Consider the following 18,858-nt stretch of genomic DNA (forward strand, 5'->3'; position numbering starts at 1 on the left):
TGTGCATTGACTATTTTGTTTATAGACCGTTTAGTTTTCCCTATACATTTTTAGGCATCAATCTAATTTTAACTATACTAGCTGACGTTACTGTTAGGTAGCGTTAGATGTTGATGGGGGTTGGTTTTGTCCGCCAACTAGCGTGACGTTACATTTGTAAACAATCACCTCACATTTCGTCTAGCTATGTACGTTACTTTGGTCCATTTTCATTTAATCGCACAACATTGCGTCTTTCATAATATTTCGTGTCAGACAGTTCTAACTAGCAAATGTTGATGGTTTTTATAACGAAGCTGATGCCTAGTTAACGTTAGTTAAAATCCTAATTCACAATTTTTCTTTAGCTCTTGACTCTTATATAGCTAACAGCGGCTAATCATTTAGCTAGTTAGCTACACTATATATACAAAAGTGTGGACACCCCTTCAAATTAGAGGATTCGACTATTTCAGCCACATCCATTGACAAGTGTAAAATCGAGCACACAGCCATGCAATCTCCATAGACAAACATTGGCAGTAGAATGGCCTTACTGAAGAGCTCAGTGACTTTCAATATGGCACTGTCATAGGATGCCACCTTTCCAACAAGTCAGTTTCAAATTTCTGTCCAGCTAGAGTTGCCCTGGTCAACTGTAAGTGTTGTTATTGTGAAGTGGAAGTCTATGACAAACAATGGCTCAGCCACGAAGTGGTAGGCCACACAAGCTCACAGAACGGGACCGCTGAAGCGTGTAGAGTGGAAAAATCGTCTGTCCTCTGTTGCAACACTCACTACCGAGTTCCAAACTGCCTCTGGAAGCAACATCAGCACAAGAACTGTTTGCTGGGACCTTTATGAAATGGGTTTCCATGGCCGAGCAGCCGTGCACAAGCTTAAGATCACCATGCGCAATGCCAAGCATTGGCTGGAGAGGTGTAAAGCTCGCCGCCATTGGACTCTGGAGCAGTGGAAACATGTTCTCTGTAGTGATGAATCATGCTTCACCATCTGGCAATCCGACAGACGAATCTAGGTTTGACGGATGCCAGGAGAACCCTACCTGCCCGAATGCATAGTGCCAGCTGTAAATTTTGGTTGAGGAGGAATAATGGTCTGGGGCTGTTTTTCATGGTTCGGGCTACGTTCCTTAGTTCCAGTGAAGGGAAATCTTAACGCTTCAGCATACAATGACATTCTAGACGATTCTGTGCTTTGTACTTTGTGGCAATAGTTTGGGGAAGGCCTTTTCCTGTTTCAACATGACAATGCCCCCGTGCACAAAGCGAGGTCCATACATAAATGGTTTGAGATCGGTGTGGAAGAACTTGACTAGCCACCACAGAGCCCTGACCTCAACCCCATCTTACACCTTTGGGATGATTAGATCGCCGACTACAAGCCCAACATCAGTGCCCGACCTCACTAATGTTCTTGTGGCTGAATGTGGCAGCAATGTTCCAACATCTAGTGGAAGAGTGGAGGCTGTTATAGCTGTGAAGGGGGGGACCAACTCCATATTAATGCCCGTTATTTTGGAATGAGATGTTTGACGAGCAGGTATCTACGTACTTTTGGTCACATAGTGTATCTTTCAAAGGAAGAATGCCTGCTGCTATTTTCACAGACGGTTGACTTCTTGGCCTATATAACAGTAGCTATCTGACCTATAGCCACATATTTGTCTCTTAAAACGTGACTAATACCCTGTGATTGACAGTCCATTGCTACACAGCGATTTGTATTAAACTATTGATTGATCTACTTCAACGGTGCAATTATTTAGCACCCAAGGGCATTTTATAAATGGTCTGATTTGATTTCAAGTACTTTATCTTGTTTATTTTTTTGTCTCTGTCCTCATGTTCTTCCATCTCTTCTAACGTGTTTCCCCCCTCCTCGGGTTGTTGGGTGTTGGTGATACAGAACCGACAAAACAACGTATGCTTTCCTTCCAAGGGTTGGCCGAGCTGGCGCACCGGGAATACCAGTCGGGTGACTTTGAGGCTGCCGAGCGCCACTGTATGCAGCTGTGGAGGCAGGAGCCCGACAACACGGGCGTGCTACTGCTGCTCTCCTCCATCCACTTCCAGTGTCGCAGGCTCGACAGGTGAGGTGGGCAGCGAGGGTTGTCAGGTCAGCTCACACTGCAGTCAGTCTACATGGTGGGCCTGGTCTGGAGAGAATACTGGGTCCACTGTGACTGGCTGAAGCTGCAGCACTCTGGCTGCTACAGTACATGTTACTACTACACATCTGTGGTGTTGAGGAGTAAGGAATGGCTGGCTGTGCAGCTGGTCTGTCCGTAATCTTCCTGCATCTCTAAAAGGACTCTTACAGGGGGTGGTGGGAGTTTTCTCTTCTCACAGGTGATCCAGCTGTTGGCTTGGATTTGACTGTTTTTCTCTGTTTTTTTTGCTTGTTGCTCTTACTATGTACTATAAGCACAAGCAAGTGATTTGAATGAACCATATGTTTAACCCCCCCCCCCCCCCCCCACACACACACACACACAATCATTTAGTTGTCCCACTATCTCACAACACACCAGCTAGTGTGTTAAATGAGATCTCCCATTGACCAAAGTACCAGTACTGGACCACACACCACCGCATCTCTCCAGTACTGCCTACCAGCCTCGTGACCACCCCCTCCGTCCTTCCAGATCTGCCCACTTCAGCACCTTGGCCATCAAGCAGAATCCTATGCTGGCTGAGGCCTACTCCAACCTGGGCAACGTGTACAAGGAGCGCGGCCAGTTGCAGGAGGCTATAGAGCACTACCGCCACGCCCTGCGGCTGAAACCAGACTTCATCGACGGGTACATCAACCTGGCAGCAGCCCTGGTGGCAGCGGGGGACATGGAGGGCGCCGTCCAGGCCTACGTCTCAGCCCTACAGTACAACCCTGTGAGTAGACCTTGGACCCAGTTCGTGTACCTCATAAGGTAGCAGCCCAGCACAAAACCCAGTGTTTTGGTGTTCTGCCAGACCTTGACTCTGAACATGTCTTGCACCCTCAAGCTACCCCAATCTGACATCAAATGTTATTGGTCACATACACATATTTAGCAGATGTTAATGCGGGTGTAGATCTCAAAAAGTAGATCTGAAATGACGTGTTAGTCAGTCTAGTAGTGCATTTCTGGTTTGGAGCTCTAATCTGTTTCCTTTCCCTCAGGATCTGTACTGTGTCCGCAGCGACCTGGGGAACTTGCTCAAAGCCCTGGGGCGTTTGGAAGAGGCTAAGGTATGTTCCAGGGGCTTGACACCGGCACAGCTTTTTGCTTATCTTTCTTTTGGTTGAAAATTTACTTTGTACTTTAATTTCTTTTGTAGATGTTTTGTTTGTCAGTTATATTCCCGCCCCCTTTGAGCCAGTGCTCTTTTCCCCCCCTCACTCTACTCATTCACTTGAGTGTGATTTTTCTGTCCCTGATGCCATCTCAGGCCCCCAACTACGCCTTGGGCAGGCCCTATCGCCCTGGGCAGGCCCCACCCCAGTACACCCTGACTCTGGGCAGATTCCCCCTCCCTCTTATGAGGCTTTTTTTGGGGGGGGGGGGGATAAATTCTCTAGACCCCCAACCCATTAAACCCTCTTTTTTTCCTCTAAGTGACTTTTCAGACCGCTTTATACTTTGTTCCTGTTGAGCCTAGCTCCACTCCCAACACCCCCACACAACTCCCCTCCTTCCACTCACAGTGCTCTGACCTCTCAACCTCAGGTCATTTCCCCTCCCCTCACAGGAAGAAAGGCTGGGCTTTTCAAATTGCTAGCAATAAAAAAAATCTTTTTCCTTCCCATTAAAAACTCCTGAAATGATATAAACAAAGGTGGTTTTGGAGGGATAATGCTGGCTCGGTCTTGGACTGATAAATGAACTGATGAAGATAGTTCATCTCTGCAATGCAAAAGATAAGATGGCCTCTAACCAAACCACATTACTCCAATTATTTAACAACAAATTGACAACTCCACCACTCAATCCAGTTTTCCCACTACTCCGTACCCATGCCGATTTGCTAGTCTTGTATTTTATGGAGTGCCCTCTGACCCTGTTAATCCCTCTTTATTTACCACCTCTAAGCCATGCATACATTGGCTCTTTTTTAGTGATATCTCTATTCATCTCCCTGATACGATATCTATACCTTCCCTGGGTTGGGTGGAAGCTGGAGCTGTGGAGTTGACATCTTGCTAGGTGACCTGGTGCCAGGCCATCTTATTTGGTGCCAGAAGGGGGAGGAGCTCCAGGGAGCTGCCAGGCCAGCCGACCCCTGCGCATTTGCTCCTCCCCCCCGCGCGCTCGCTAGGTACGGTGGAGTGTGGCGCTAAGAGCTGCCTTCCTGACACCCCAGCTACACCCCAATCAGAGGCTCCACATGCCCCCCCCCCCCATCTGATCAGAAACAGCCAATGCTGTCACTAGTGCCAACTGGACCCTACTGGTTATCTTATCTGACTGTTCCTGCTGTCTTAGAGTGGGTTAATAGAATAGTCAGGACTGTACCACGTTTGCATACCCTATCTCTCACACACCCCTCCTTACAAGAGCCCGTAGTACGGTCCGATGCTGCGTCAGGCAGACAGCTCACAATCTGCACTCCGCCGCCCGCGTTCAGTTGGCTGGGTTAGAGAGAAACCCTCTTTATTTCAGAGCTACCTATGGATGCTTCTAGATGTCCAAACATTACACAACCAAGGCTTTTCTTCTCACTCCCCATTGGCCAGGATTCATGCACAACAGGACAAAGAAAAAGCCAAGCATTAAAACAAATCCTTTTTGAAGAAGAGGTTGAAGGAAAGCGTATGCTATGACATATTATTCCCAAAGAAATGTCATCAGTTCATTTGATGAAGATCAAGCTAGTTATCCTCCCTCCGTTCTCCTAGCTTGGCCATACTATTAATATTAGTGATTGATAACACATTTTATCGAAGCCTTTCTTCCCTCGTGCCAACCCCCCCACCCCCGAAACATCATTTTAAAAATAAATAAACATGAATATAAACAGAGCAGGTTGTCTTAATTTTGTGCTGTTTATTTTTTGTGCTGTTTTATTTAATTTCCATATGAGAGGGAGAGAAAAATAATGTATTGTTTGCCAACTTTTACTAACGCTCTTGTTTTATTTTGTCTCTTGGGTTTTTTCCACGACTGATGATGTTATTTAGAAGGTTGTTTCAGGTGGGTGATGACATTACTCCTGCTACCGTACCCTAGGTGCCCTGGCTGAAACACGGATCACTAGGGCAGCATCAGTCCTCAACCACCAGCTGCTGAGGCTGCCGCCCCTCAAAGTCCAAACAATGTGGTAACGGGTTTGTAAACTGCCAGCAACAGAAAAAACCACGAACTACTACTACTACTACATCATGCCTCTGTCTTGTGGCTTCCTCTGAAGAGCAGAGAAACAAAACAAGAAAAGAACAGTAAAACAAACAAAAACAAAAAGAGAAGTACAGTAAGCATTCCTTTAAATACCTTAAATTACCATGACAACAACGGCCAAAACCTATATCAGTACATTCAAAAAAATATATACCAAACATGGAAGCAATTAGCGGGAAAATATTAAGTAAAGAAAAAGTAAGAACCATCTAACTCTTACTTGTTGGTTGCATTTTTTCCCTGTTGATTTGAGTTCTTTTCCTTCTTGGTTTTGGAGTTGCAGTGCTCTGCGGATGATGCAGACGGCGCTGTGAGTGTGTAGTAACGCAGGGGCTGCGCAGCGAACAAACCTTCCAAGGCCTCAGGCTCAAGCGACGCTTCCTTCCCCCCCTCCCCCCTGGCCTGCTGGGTACAGACCCTCCCCCCGACGCCCTCTGTCAGCCTGGCACCCAGCGTACCCCCAACCTCCAATAGGACACAATTTGTCTCTCTAAAACAACTCCTCTATTTCCCCATTGCCCTGCGGAACAGCCCCTGGGCTCTGGTGGTAGATCAACTCTCCTATCCTCCTCTTAGGGCATCAGACACTAGGCCATCTTGATGCCCCTAAACTTCAAACTCCACTTCTGTATTCCCCCTCTATCTAACCAGCCGCTTGGCTGCGGTCTCAATGACCTCTAACCCCAACCCTCTCCCCTGCCGCACATTGGTTCTGAAAGGCATTGTGGGTACAGAGTGTGGCAGTCTGGGTAAGCAGGGCGTCTTCCGGGACTCTGGGTCTGCAGCCGGACCGCAACGTGGCCGGGGTCAGCGAGCGCGGCGGCGGCAAACAACGACCGTGTGTTGCTAAGCAGCAGCAGGGTCGGTGGCGTGCGGGGTGACTTTGGTTGTAGTCAGACACACCTAGGACACGCCCGCCCACGTAGATTTTTGTGCGCACGCATTACAGGGACCTCCACCTGCACGCAGCACCCGCCATTCAAGGTTGTGAGAGATACCGCTAGTAAATATAGTCAGCTATCAAATATCAGTTGCTGTATAAACCAGTTACTGGTTTTATACATTTGAATATCTTTTAGCTATTTTCCTACACTCATATCAGCAGCTTAAGGGCTGTACATTTTCATAACCAAGCAGCAGAAAAGTCTAGTCGTTTCGGTTCCTCGTGTTGTGAGGCCATGATGATAACTGCAGAATGTCGGTCTGCGTGTGGGTGCTGGTTGGATCTGCGCAGCGTAGGAATAAGCAAGGCAGCTTAGCGCCGCAGATTTCAGCGCAGGCGAGCCCATGCTGCACACTCACTTTTTGCTTTAGTTGAGAACGGTCACTAATTCTGTTTCCTCTACTTTTTTTTCTTTTTTTTCCCGTTTTCTTGTCTTCAAATATTTTTTTTTACAACCTCTACCGCTACTCTTCCTCTCCTCTACCGCTACTCTTCCTCTCCTCCTCCTACCGCTACTCTTCCTCTCCTCCTCCTACCGCTACTCTTCCTCTCTTCCTCCTACCGCTACTCTTCCTCTCCTCCTCTACCGCTACTCTTCCTCTCCTCCTCTACCGCTACTCTTCCTCTCCTCCTCTACCGCTACTCTTCCTCTCCTCCTCCTACCGCTACTCTTCCTCTCCTCCTCTACCGCTACTCTTCCTCTCCTCCTCTACCGCTACTCTTCCTCTCCTCCTCCTACCGCTACTCTTCCTCTCTTCCTCCTACCGCTACTCTTCCTCTCCTCCTCTACCGCTACTCTTCCTCTCCTCCTCTACCGCTACTCTTCCTCTCCTCCTCTACCGCTACTCTTCCTCTCCTCCTCCTACCGCTACTCTTCCTCTCCTCCTCCTACCGCTACTCTTCCTCGCCTCCTCCTACCGCTACTCTTCCTCGCCTCCTCCTACCGCTACTCTTCCTCGCCTCCTCCTACCGCTACTCTTCCTCTCCTCCGCTACTCTTCCTCTCCTCCTCTGGTTTTGATTGTTAACCCATTGAAGGCGTGTTACCTGAAGGCTATTGAGACTCAGCCTAACTTTGCGGTGGCTTGGAGCAACCTGGGTTGTGTGTTCAACGCCCAGGGAGAGATATGGTTGGCCATACACCACTTTGAGAAGGTAAGACTTTTCTACACAGCCGATGATGTAAAAACAAAGGACAGACCAGGATAGTCTGTCACTAACTAATGATTCATGTCTGGGCTGAAACATTTGATAATTCACACACAATACTATTAATGTCTGAGAACATTTTAAGTAGAGTACTGTGGACTGTTCTGTCCCTGTTCACTGGTCTAAAGGAGATTTTTCAGGTGAACAAAAGCAAGCGCAGTGGTGGATATAGTCAATCAGAAAATCTATGTTTAATTCAAGTTGCAACAGCAGCGGAGAGAATGTTTAACTTGGCCTTCGCAGAGAAGGTCCTTATCGTAATTATACAGCACCAGAAAGCCAAGACCTTGTCGGCTGCTAGCCACAGAATCAGTGTTCAACAGAATACAACAACAATCAGTCTCCTTGAAACTGCAGTCTGGCGTCAGTCCCTTTCAACAGATATGAGTAACATCCAGCATTACATCTTGTGACCAACCTGTGTCACAAATAGAACACTTAAAATCATGTGGATAACATGGGAAGACTTATATAAATATGCTAAGCATTGTGTTAATTACTCTAAACTGAATAGGAACTTTATTCATCTTAAATATTTCCCATTACAACTGGTGTTTGGAGGAAATGTTTAACACACTTCTAATACAGTTATGTCCTGTCTGTTTTGATGTATGTATTTATGGGTGTTTGTCAGGCTGTGACTCTGGATCCCAACTTCCTGGATGCCTACATCAACTTGGGCAACGTTCTGAAAGAGGCTCGCATCTTTGACAGGTCAGAGACTTTTCCCATGGCATAACGAGTTAGACCTGAAGACACTCCCTCGTTCAGTCCTAATTATCCTCAATTCACCTAGTGCGCCATAGGCGCTCATATGACGCTCTGACACCTTGTAATTACATTTTGAAGAAAGTCAAACACACACAGAACCATATGCATGGTAGTAGCTGTAGATTTTGTGGTGGTAGGCAGATTTAGGAGTAAGGATAGGTAGTAGCAGATTTGGTGGTAGTAGGCAGATTTAGTAGTAGTGGTAGGTAGTAGTAGATTTGGTGGTGGTAGGCAGATTTGGTGGTGGTAGGCAGATTTAGTAGTAGTGGTAGGTAGTAGTAGATTTGGTGGTGGTAGGCAGATTTAGTAGTAGATTTGGTGGTGGTAGGCAGATTTAGTAGTAGATTTGGTGGTGGTAGGCAGATTTGGTGGTGGTAGGCAGATTTGGTGGTGGTAGGCAGATTTAGTAGTAGATTTGGTGGTGGTAGGCAGATTTTGTGGTGGTAGGCAGATTTAGGAGTAAGGGTAGGTAGTAGCAGATTTGGTGGTAGTAGGCAGATTTAGTAGTAGTGGTAGGTAGTAGTAGATTTGGTGGTGGTAGGCAGATTTAGTAGTAGATTTGGTGGTGGTAGGCAGATTTAGTAGTAAGGGTAGGTAGTAGTAGATTTGGTAGTGGTAGGCAGATTTAGTAGTAGATGTGGTGGTAGGCAGATTTGGTGGTGGTAGGCAGATTTAGTAGTAGATTTGGTGGTGGTAGGCAGATTTAGTAGTAGATTTGGTGGTGGTAGGCAGATTTAGTAGTAGATTTGGTGGTGGTAGGCAGATTTAGTAGTAAGGGTAGGTAGTAGTAGATTTGGTGGTGGTAGGCAGATTTAGTAGTAGATTTGGTGGTGGTAGGCAGATTTAGTAGTAAGGGTAGGTAGTAGTAGATTTGGTAGTGGTAGGCAGATTTAGTAGTAAGGGTAGGTAGTAGTAGATTTGGTGGTGGTAGGCAGATTTAGTAGTAAGGGTAGGTAGTAGTAGATTTGGTAGTGGTAGGCAGATTTAGTAGTAGATTTGGTGGTGGTAGGCAGATTTGGTGGTGGTAGGCAGATTTAGTAGTAGATTTGGTGGTGGTAGGCAGATTTAGTAGTAGATTTGGTGGTGGTAGGCAGATTTAGTAGTAGATTTGGTGGTGGTAGGCAGATTTAGTAGTAAGGGTAGGTAGTAGTAGATTTGGTAGTGGTAGGTAGTAGCAGCAGCGCACAAACCCAATGTTTCTGCCTCAAGTAGAGCGTTTGTCGGGCCTTGGTTCTGGTTTGTAAGGGTAGTATAGTATCTTGTGGGTAAGTATGTTTTATATAGTATAAATTGTACATAATCTGACTTTCTGTAGTATTTAACCTTTTATTTAAAGCTGGAATATATAACTTTTTTTGCATATTCACATAGAAATGTGAGTTATAGATCTGTCTTTCTCATTGAAAGCAAATCCAAGATGTAGAACTGTTCTATATGCACTATTTCTATTATTCTCGTACTTTCGGTTTTGTACACTAGCTGAAAATGCAATATTTTTGGTTATGGAAAATAAACTCGGCAAAAAAAGAAACGTCCCTTTTTCAGGACCCTGTCTTTCAAAGATAATTCATAAAAATCTAAATAACTTCACAGATCTTCATTGTAAATGGTTTAACATTGTTTCCCATGCTTGTTCAATGAACCATAAACAATTAATGAACATGCACCTGTGGAACGGTCGTTAAGACACTAACAGTTTACAGACGGTAGGGAATTAAGGTCACAATTATGAAAACTTAGGACACTAAAGAGGCCTTTCTACTGACTCTGAAAACACCAAAAGAAAGATGCCCAGGGTCCCTGCTCATCTGCATGAACATGCCTTAGGCATGCTGCAAGGAGGCATGATGACTGCAGATGTGGCCAGGGCAATAAATTGCAATGTTCGTACTGTGAGACGCCTAAGACAGCGCTACAGGGAGACAGGACGGACAGCTGATCGTCCTCGCAGTGGCAGACCATGTGTAACAACACCTGTACCGGTACATCCGAACATCACACCTGCAGGACAGGTACAGGGTGGCAACAACTGCCCAAGTTACACCAGGAACGCACAACCCCTCCATCAGTGCTCAGACTGTCCGCAATAGGCTGAGAGAGGCTGGACTGAGGGCTTGTAGGCCTGTTGTAAGGCAGGTCCTCACCAGACTTCACCGGCAACAACGTCACCTATGGGCACAATGCCACCATCGCTGGACCAGACAGGACTGGCAAAAAGTGCTCTTCACTAAACTCTCCTGGGAAGACTTTCCACTAGATGTTGGAACATTGCTGCAGGGACTTGCTTCCATTCAGCCTCGCGCATTAGTGAGGTTGGGCACTGATTTTGGCCGATTAGGCCTAGCTTGCAGCCCGCGTTCCAATTCATCTCAAAGGTGTAAGATGGGGTTGAGGTCAGGGCTCTGTGCAGGCCAGTCAAGTTCTTCCACACCGATCTCAACAAACCAGTTCTGTATGGACCTCGCTTTGTTCAGAGGCATTGTCATGCTGAAACAGGAAAGAGCCTCCTTCCCCAAACTGTTGCCACAAAGTAGAAAGCACAGAATCATCTAGAATGTAATTGTATGCTGTAGTGTTAAGATCTCCCTTCACTGGAACTAAGGGGCCCGAACCATGAAAAACCATGAGCTTTACACCACTCCAGCTGACACTTGGCATTGCGTATGGTGATCTTCCATGAAAACTGAATTCATTAAGTTCCTGACAAACAGTTATTGTGCTGGCGTTGCTTCCACAGGCAGTTTGGAACACGGTAGTGAGTGTTGCAACCAAATTTTTTATGCGCTACAGGCTTCTGCACTCAGCCTTCCCTTTCTGTGAACTTGTGTGGACTACCACGTCGGGGCTGAGCCATAGTTGCTCCTAGACGTTTCCACTTCACAATAGCAGCACTTACAGTTGACTGGGACAGCTCTAGCAGAGCAGAAATTTGACTGACTTGTTGGGAAGGTGGCATCCTATGACGGTGCCACGTGGCAAGGGAGACTTGTTGATGAAAGTTGGCCATCAAGTGTCTTAATGACGTGGAATAAATATCTCCGGCGACCCCGAAAAGCAGCCCCTGGAAGGAAAAGGGGCAGCGTTTGACCATGTATTTCAAAAGTGGTGAACAATGAGTCGACACCTCCACCACGCTCTAGTCAGCACACCAGTTGTCGAAGTGGCAAAAGCCCCTCCTCGATTTCTCCCGCTGTCCTGTCGACACGGTGAATGGAGAAATCCATCGAGTTTAGGGCTGACCCCATTTAGTCGATGGGTCAGTTTGTTTGGTTGATAGGCTGTATAAATCACATTGGCTACTTGCTAATTGTATAAAATATTCTCGGCTCTGTTTCCCAGTGAGCTCCGGACAGACATGGCTGGAAGCTCTGCAAGGGATAAAAAAGTAATCCGGTAGGCTTGTTTTACGATGTTTCTATGGGATCAGAGCATTACTTCTTTCTTTTAATGCTGCGTCTTTATTGAAAGAGAGCTGTAAAGATTTTTCAAATAAGCTACATTGAGATACTATTATTGTTTTTCATGGTTAGGCTCGAGTCATTTGTGTTATTTAATTACAGTGTGCTTAAAGCATCAGATGAGCTCAGTAGCCTACATATTGTTGATTTTAATTAAACACAGGTTGTGTCTTTATTGGGAAAAATAAATGTTTTAACATTTCTAACAAACCGTTGAACGAAAGAACAAACAACTCTAGTTTTTTTTTGGGGGGGGGGTGTGACAGCCCAAATCGAGTTGAATAGCCATGACGGGGTATCTTGCCCAAGAGCCATGTTTCAGAAAAGCAGAGACTATTTCAGTTTTGGGAGTCCCGTTGGTAGCAAATCTGTGATCGGACGTTATCTTTTTATCAAGTGACTAGTAGAATGGTTAGACGAGATGGCCGGTTCTCCCTTCACCTTAATCTCTCCATGACGACCCCCCCCCCCCCCCCCCCCCCCCTTACCTTTAATGTTGCTGTTTCTTCTTGGGTAGCCTGAATTTGGTCGGAATAACATAAAGAGCCCAGGGCAGATAAGTTGAAGCCGGAATTGCGGTAACTGCCGATCTGATGTTCAAAAGTCGTCCGTTTGTAAGAAATGATAGCGAATACATTTAGAGAAAATAAAGTACAAAATAATCTCAAAGTTGGCAAACCGGAGGCCATCCAGTACAGCGCCATCTTAGCAAAGACTAATTTTACTACAGCTCAGTAGCACTAATGCCACTCTATACTCTCCTCTGCAGAGCGGTGGTGGGCTACCGCTGAGTCCTCAGCCTTTAGTAGTATTTGCCTTAATTGTTACCAGTAGTTTACCCACCCTTCTCTCTTCTTCCAACCATTCAGAGCGGTGGCTGGCTACCTGCGTGCCCTCAGCCTGAGCCCCAACCACGCAGTCGTCCACGGCAACCTGGCGTGCGTCTACTACGAGCAGGGTCTTATCGACCTGGCCATCGACACGTACCGCCGTGCCATCGAGCTGCAGCCCCACTTCCCCGACGCCTACTGTAACCTGGCCAACGCCCTCAAGGAGAAGGGCAATGTAAGGAAGAACACGGTGTGTGTGTGTGTCCACGCAGTGAGCAACTGCTCCGTTATTCTGCATCCCTACTCCCAGTGTGTGAGGCATGGCTGTCCCAGCAGGCCGCAGCAGGTCACTGTGCCCTGTGCATGCCATGTCTTCCTTGACCCAGTTTACTAGACGACAGGGGTCAGAGATCAGACTGGGTGTGGTTAGATGGATATGCATGACACACTGATCTTCATGATTGTTGTGAGGCCATCCCTTTCACCACTACTCTAGACAATGATTATTTTGGGATGCTTAAATGTCCTCTGTTCAACTACAAATAGATGTAGATTGATATGGGTTCCAGCTGTCCGTTAGCTGTTGCTGTTGTCTCTGTTCTGCCTCTCTGTTGGCCGCCTCTGGGCCTTGGCGTCAGTCTGTTGGGGTTTCCCTTTTCTGTATGAAAATCTGAGTGTTTGTGTGTGGGGTGTCTGTGTGTCTGTGAATGTATCTGGCTGTGTGTGTGTGTGTGTGGTTTAACCATGTGTGGTTTGAACCCCGCCTCTCCCAGGTGTCCGAAGCTGAGGAGTGTTACAACACGGCCCTGCGTCTGTGTCCCACCCACGCAGACTCTCTCAACAACCTGGCCAACATCAAGAGGGAGCAGGGCAACATCGAGGACGCCGTCCAGCTCTACAGGAAAGCCCTGGAGGTGAGATAGTTAACTATATGGCAGAATGCTCATAGAAAGCATTGACGGTAGCATTGAAAAGTATTTTACCTGTCATGATAGGTTAAAGGAAGGCTGTTTATAAGCCCTTGTTTTTCCCCCCACAATCTTAATCACGTCAGCTCAGTGTTCTCTTTTTAAGGAAGTGTCATTTCATGAATCTGGTGGTGACTGAACCTTTTGGGGGGGGGGGGTATTTCCAGAGTTTGCAGCGGGCCCACTCTAACCTGGCTAGTGTCCCGTTGTAGTATGTATTTTAACCTATAGGTGTCCACTCACTCTGCCCAGAGTGGGTGAAAACGTGCTTTGGCGATCATTTCGCCTCCTTATATTTTAATGTACATTTTACCAAGACAAATATGATTTATTCATGTTCTGAATCGTTCAGTGGTGGTCTTTCTCTAATATTAACATGATATGTAAAGAGTTGGATTTCGTAACGTAATACATCCGGTAATATGCACCGAGCTCTGACAGAGCGGCGCCGGTTTCTCGCCTCGACTTTTGAGGATTTTCCATTTTGCTCGTCGTCCAAGGTGTTTCCGCAGGTTGCAAAAAGCTACATTTAGCATGACACGAGCAGAGTTATATGTAAAAAGCTACATTTAGCATGACACGAGCAGAGTTATATGTAAAAAGCTACATTTAGCATGACACGAGCAGAGTTATATGTAAAAAGCTACATTTAGCATGACACGAGCAGAGTTATATGTAAAAAGCTACATTTAGCATGACACGAGCAGAGTTATATGTAAAAAGCTACATTTAGCATGACACGAGCAGAGTTATATGTAAAAAGCTACATTTAGCATGACACGAGCAGAGTTATATGTAAAAAGCTACATTTAGCATGACACGAGCAGAGTTATATGTAAAAAGCTACATTTAGCATGACACGAGCAGAGTTATATGTAAAAAGCTACATTTAGCATGACACGAGCAGAGTTATATGTAAAAAGCTACATTTAGCATGACACGAGCAGAGTTATATGTAAAAAGCTACATTTAGCATGACACGAGCAGAGTTATATGTAAAAAGCTACATTTAGCATGACACGAGCAGAGTTATATGTAAAAAGCTACATTTAGCATGACACGAGCAGAGTTATATGTAAAAAGCTACATTTAGCATGACACGAGCAGAGTTATATGTAAAAAGCTACATTTAGCATGACACGAGCAGAGTTATATGTAAAAAGCTACATTTAGCATGACACGAGCAGAGCTATATGTAAAAAGCTACATTTAGCATGACACGAGCAGAGCTATATGTAAAAAGCTACATTTAGCATGACACGAGCAGAGCTATATGTAAAAAGCTACATTTAGCATGACACGAGCAGAGTTATATGTAAAAAGCTACATTTAGCATGACACGAGCAGAGTTATATGTAAAAAGCTACATTTAGCATGACACGAGCAGAGCTATATGTAAAAAGCTACATTTAGCATGACACGAGCAGAGCTATATGTAAAAAGCTACATTTAGCATGACACGAGCAGAGCTATATGTAAAAAGCTACATTTAGCATGACACGAGCAGAGCTATATGTAAAAAGCTACATTTAGCATGACACGAGCAGAGCTATATGTAAAAAGCTACATTTAGCATGACACGAGCAGAGCTATATGTAAAAAGCTACATTTAGCATGACACGAGCAGAGCTATATGTAAAAAGCTACATTTAGCATGACACGAGCAGAGCTATATGTAAAAAGCTACATTTAGCATGACACGAGCAGAGCTATATGTAAAAAGCTACATTTAGCATGACACGAGCAGAGCTATATGTAAAAAGCTACATTTAGCATGACACGAGCAGAGTTATATGTAAAAAGCTACATTTAGCATGACACGAGCAGAGTTATATGTAAAAAGCTACATTTAGCATGACACGAGCAGAGCTATATGTAAAAAGCTACATTTAGCATGACACGAGCAGAGCTATATGTAAAAAGCTACATTTAGCATGACACGAGCAGAGCTATATGTAAAAAGCTACATTTAGCATGACACGAGCAGAGCTATATGTAAAAAGCTACATTTAGCATGACACGAGCAGAGCTATATGTAAAAAGCTACATTTAGCATGACACGAGCAGAGCTATATGTAAAAAGCTACATTTAGCATGACACGAGCAGAGCTATATGTAAAAAGCTACATTTAGCATGACACGAGCAGAGTTATATGTAAAAAGCTACATTTAGCATGACACGAGCAGAGTTATATGTAAAAAGCTACATTTAGCATGACACGAGCAGAGTTATATGTAAAAAGCTACATTTAGCATGACACGAGCAGAGTTATATGTAAAAAGCTACATTTAGCATGACACGAGCAGAGCTATATGTAAAAAGCTACATTTAGCATGACACGAGCAGAGCTATATGTAAAAAGCTACATTTAGCATGACACGAGCAGAGCTATATGTAAAAAGCTACATTTAGCATGACACGAGCAGAGCTATATGTAAAAAGCTACATTTAGCATGACACGAGCAGAGCTATATGTAAAAAGCTACATTTAGCATGACACGAGCAGAGCTATATGTAAAAAGCTACATTTAGCATGACACGAGCAGAGCTATATGTAAAAAGCTACATTTAGCATGACACGAGCAGAGCTATATGTAAAAAGCTACATTTAGCATGACACGAGCAGAGTTATATGTAAAAAGCTACATTTAGCATGACACGAGCAGAGTTATATGTAAAAAGCTACATTTAGCATGACACGAGCAGAGTTATATGTAAAAAGCTACATTTAGCATGACACGAGCAGAGTTATATGTAAAAAGCTACATTTAGCATGACACGAGCAGAGTTATATGTAAAAAGCTACATTTAGCATGACACGAGCAGAGTTATATGTAAAAAGCTACATTTAGCATGACACGAGCAGAGCTATATGTAAAAAGCTACATTTAGCATGACACGAGCAGAGCTATATGTAAAAAGCTACATTTAGCATGACACGAGCAGAGCTATATGTAAAAAGCTACATTTAGCATGACACGAGCAGAGCTATATGTAAAAAGCTACATTTAGCATGACACGAGCAGAGCTATATGTAAAAAGCTACATTTAGCATGACACGAGCAGAGCTATATGTAAAAAGCTACATTTAGCATGACACGAGCAGAGCTATATGTAAAAAGCTACATTTAGCATGACACGAGCAGAGTTATATGTAAAAAGCTACATTTAGCATGACACGAGCAGAGTTATATGTAAAAAGCTACATTTAGCATGACACGAGCAGAGTTATATGTAAAAAGCTACATTTAGCATGACACGAGCAGAGCTATATGTAAAAAGCTACATTTAGCATGACACGAGCAGAGCTATATGTAAAAAGCTACATTTAGCATGACACGAGCAGAGCTATATGTAAAAAGCTACATTTAGCATGACACGAGCAGAGCTATATGTAAAAAGCTACATTTAGCATGACACGAGCAGAGCTATATGTAAAAAGCTACATTTAGCATGACACGAGCAGAGCTATATGTAAAAAGCTACATTTAGCATGACACGAGCAGAGCTATATGTAAAAAGCTACATTTAGCATGACACGAGCAGAGCTATATGTAAAAAGCTACATTTAGCATGACACGAGCAGAGCTATATGTAAAAAGCTACATTTAGCATGACACGAGCAGAGCTATATGTAAAAAGCTACATTTAGCATGACACGAGCAGAGTTATATGTAAAAAGCTACATTTAGCATGACACGAGCAGAGCTATATGTAAAAAGCTACATTTAGCATGACACGAGCAGAGCTATATGTAAAAAGCTACATTTAGCATGACACGAGCAGAGTTATATGTAAAAAGCTACATTTAGCATGACACGAGCAGAGTTATATGTAAAAAGCTACATTTAGCATGACACGAGCAGAGTTATATGTAAAAAGCTACATTTAGCATGACACGAGCAGAGTTATATGTAAAAAGCTTGGTATACGCCCAGTGCTCCGTTGACACTTCACATCATATGCTTGTTTTTTTGAGACCTCTTACTAAAATATGAAAATACTACATGTCTCAGTCGATGTCATCTAGCATCTATTGATTACATGTCCTGCGGATTTGGAGAAGGGGACGAGTTCAACGGTGAGCTGTTAGGCTGAATTATGTGTAGAATTTAGGCTACCTATCTGACGCGATGCAATTTTCCAGATTTATATTTTATTACTACTTTTTCTCTGGCCTCCATTGATTTAGTCGTCCTGATTCTGGCCATCCTACAAGGGTGAACACGCCAATAATTTTTGAATGGATCATGGTAGAGACCTGATGTTTGGAACATGGGTTTTAATATGTTAATATCGTAGATAATCCTCTATCTTACCCAGTGGTCAAATTATGCACTTTTTGATTGGACACCCTATAACCTGTGTGTGTGTTGGTGTTTGCAGCGGCCCACTCTAACCTGGCCAGTGTTCTGTTGTAATATGTATTTTAACGTGTGGTTGTGTTGTCTTCAGGTGTTTCCAGAGTTTGCAGCGGCCCACTCTAACCTGGCCAGCGTTCTGCAGCAGCAGGGGAAACTCCAGGAGGCCCTCATGCACTACAAGGAGGCCATCAGGTCCGTAGACAGACGCCTCCCTCTGTCTCTCCCTCTTATCTCAATCAGTTGTGGTTTGACAATCGACAGAGACACGACTTTTAGGGATGTTGTTTCAAGGTTCTAGTTGATTTGCGTCCTACTGAATTGTTTCTGTGTCGCTGTAGAATCAGCCCTACGTTTGCTGATGCCTACTCCAACATGGGCAACACTCTGAAGGAGATGCAGGATGTCCAGGGGGCTCTACAGTGTTACACCAGAGCCATCCAGATCAACCCTGCCTTCGCTGATGCTCACTCTAACCTGGCCTCCATACACAAGGTGACTCGTCTGCCATCTTTGTTCTAACCCCCATTTCTAAATCAACTCCTATCAGACCTACAGAAGTGCAGTGAAGTAGACTTTAGCGTTGGCATCACTCATCTTCTGTCACTGATATTCCGTAGGACAAAATTGGTCTGCAATTTGTTTTTTAATTAATGAAAATATTAAAATGCATGTATTTATAAAGGAAGTTGTCCTATGATTGCATTATTGTAATGATATGTTATTGCCCCCCCCCCCCCCCCCCCCCAGGACTCTGGTAACATCCCAGAAGCCATTGCTTCATACCGTACAGCCCTGAAACTGAAGCCTGACTTCCCTGATGCCTACTGCAACCTAGCACACTGCTTGCAGGTACACACACACACACTAGTCTCCTATGTCAAGTTACTGCAGATACACTTGATGCCAAATCCTGATTTGGGACTTAACTGTAACTTGAG

General features: G+C 44.6%; 1 protein-coding gene across 5 annotated transcripts in view; it reads left to right on the forward strand.

Annotated features, from left to right (window-relative positions):
* The window catches only part of LOC120062401 (UDP-N-acetylglucosamine--peptide N-acetylglucosaminyltransferase 110 kDa subunit), a 40,328-nt gene that overhangs the window by 726 nt on the left and 20,744 nt on the right, over positions 1-18,858 (forward strand). For 2 of the 5 annotated variants that reach the window (XM_039012354.1, XM_039012355.1), the window contains exons 2-11: positions 1,909-2,092; positions 2,648-2,891; positions 3,163-3,231; positions 7,358-7,474; positions 8,163-8,242; positions 12,627-12,837; positions 13,361-13,501; positions 18,012-18,112; positions 18,259-18,412; positions 18,668-18,769. In XM_039012354.1, coding sequence (XP_038868282.1) covers positions 1,909-2,092; positions 2,648-2,891; positions 3,163-3,231; positions 7,358-7,474; positions 8,163-8,242; positions 12,627-12,837; positions 13,361-13,501; positions 18,012-18,112; positions 18,259-18,412; positions 18,668-18,769 — 1,403 coding nt within the window. The remainder of the gene's footprint in view (positions 1-1,908; positions 2,093-2,647; positions 2,892-3,162; positions 3,232-7,357; positions 7,475-8,162; positions 8,243-12,626; positions 12,838-13,360; positions 13,502-18,011; positions 18,113-18,258; positions 18,413-18,667; positions 18,770-18,858) is intronic. The other 3 variants (XM_039012356.1, XM_039012357.1, XM_039012358.1) reach the window with 3 other exon arrangements.

This window comes from Salvelinus namaycush, chromosome 17, assembly GCF_016432855.1.
Source record: "Salvelinus namaycush isolate Seneca chromosome 17, SaNama_1.0, whole genome shotgun sequence".
NCBI lineage: Eukaryota > Metazoa > Chordata > Actinopteri > Salmoniformes > Salmonidae > Salvelinus > Salvelinus namaycush.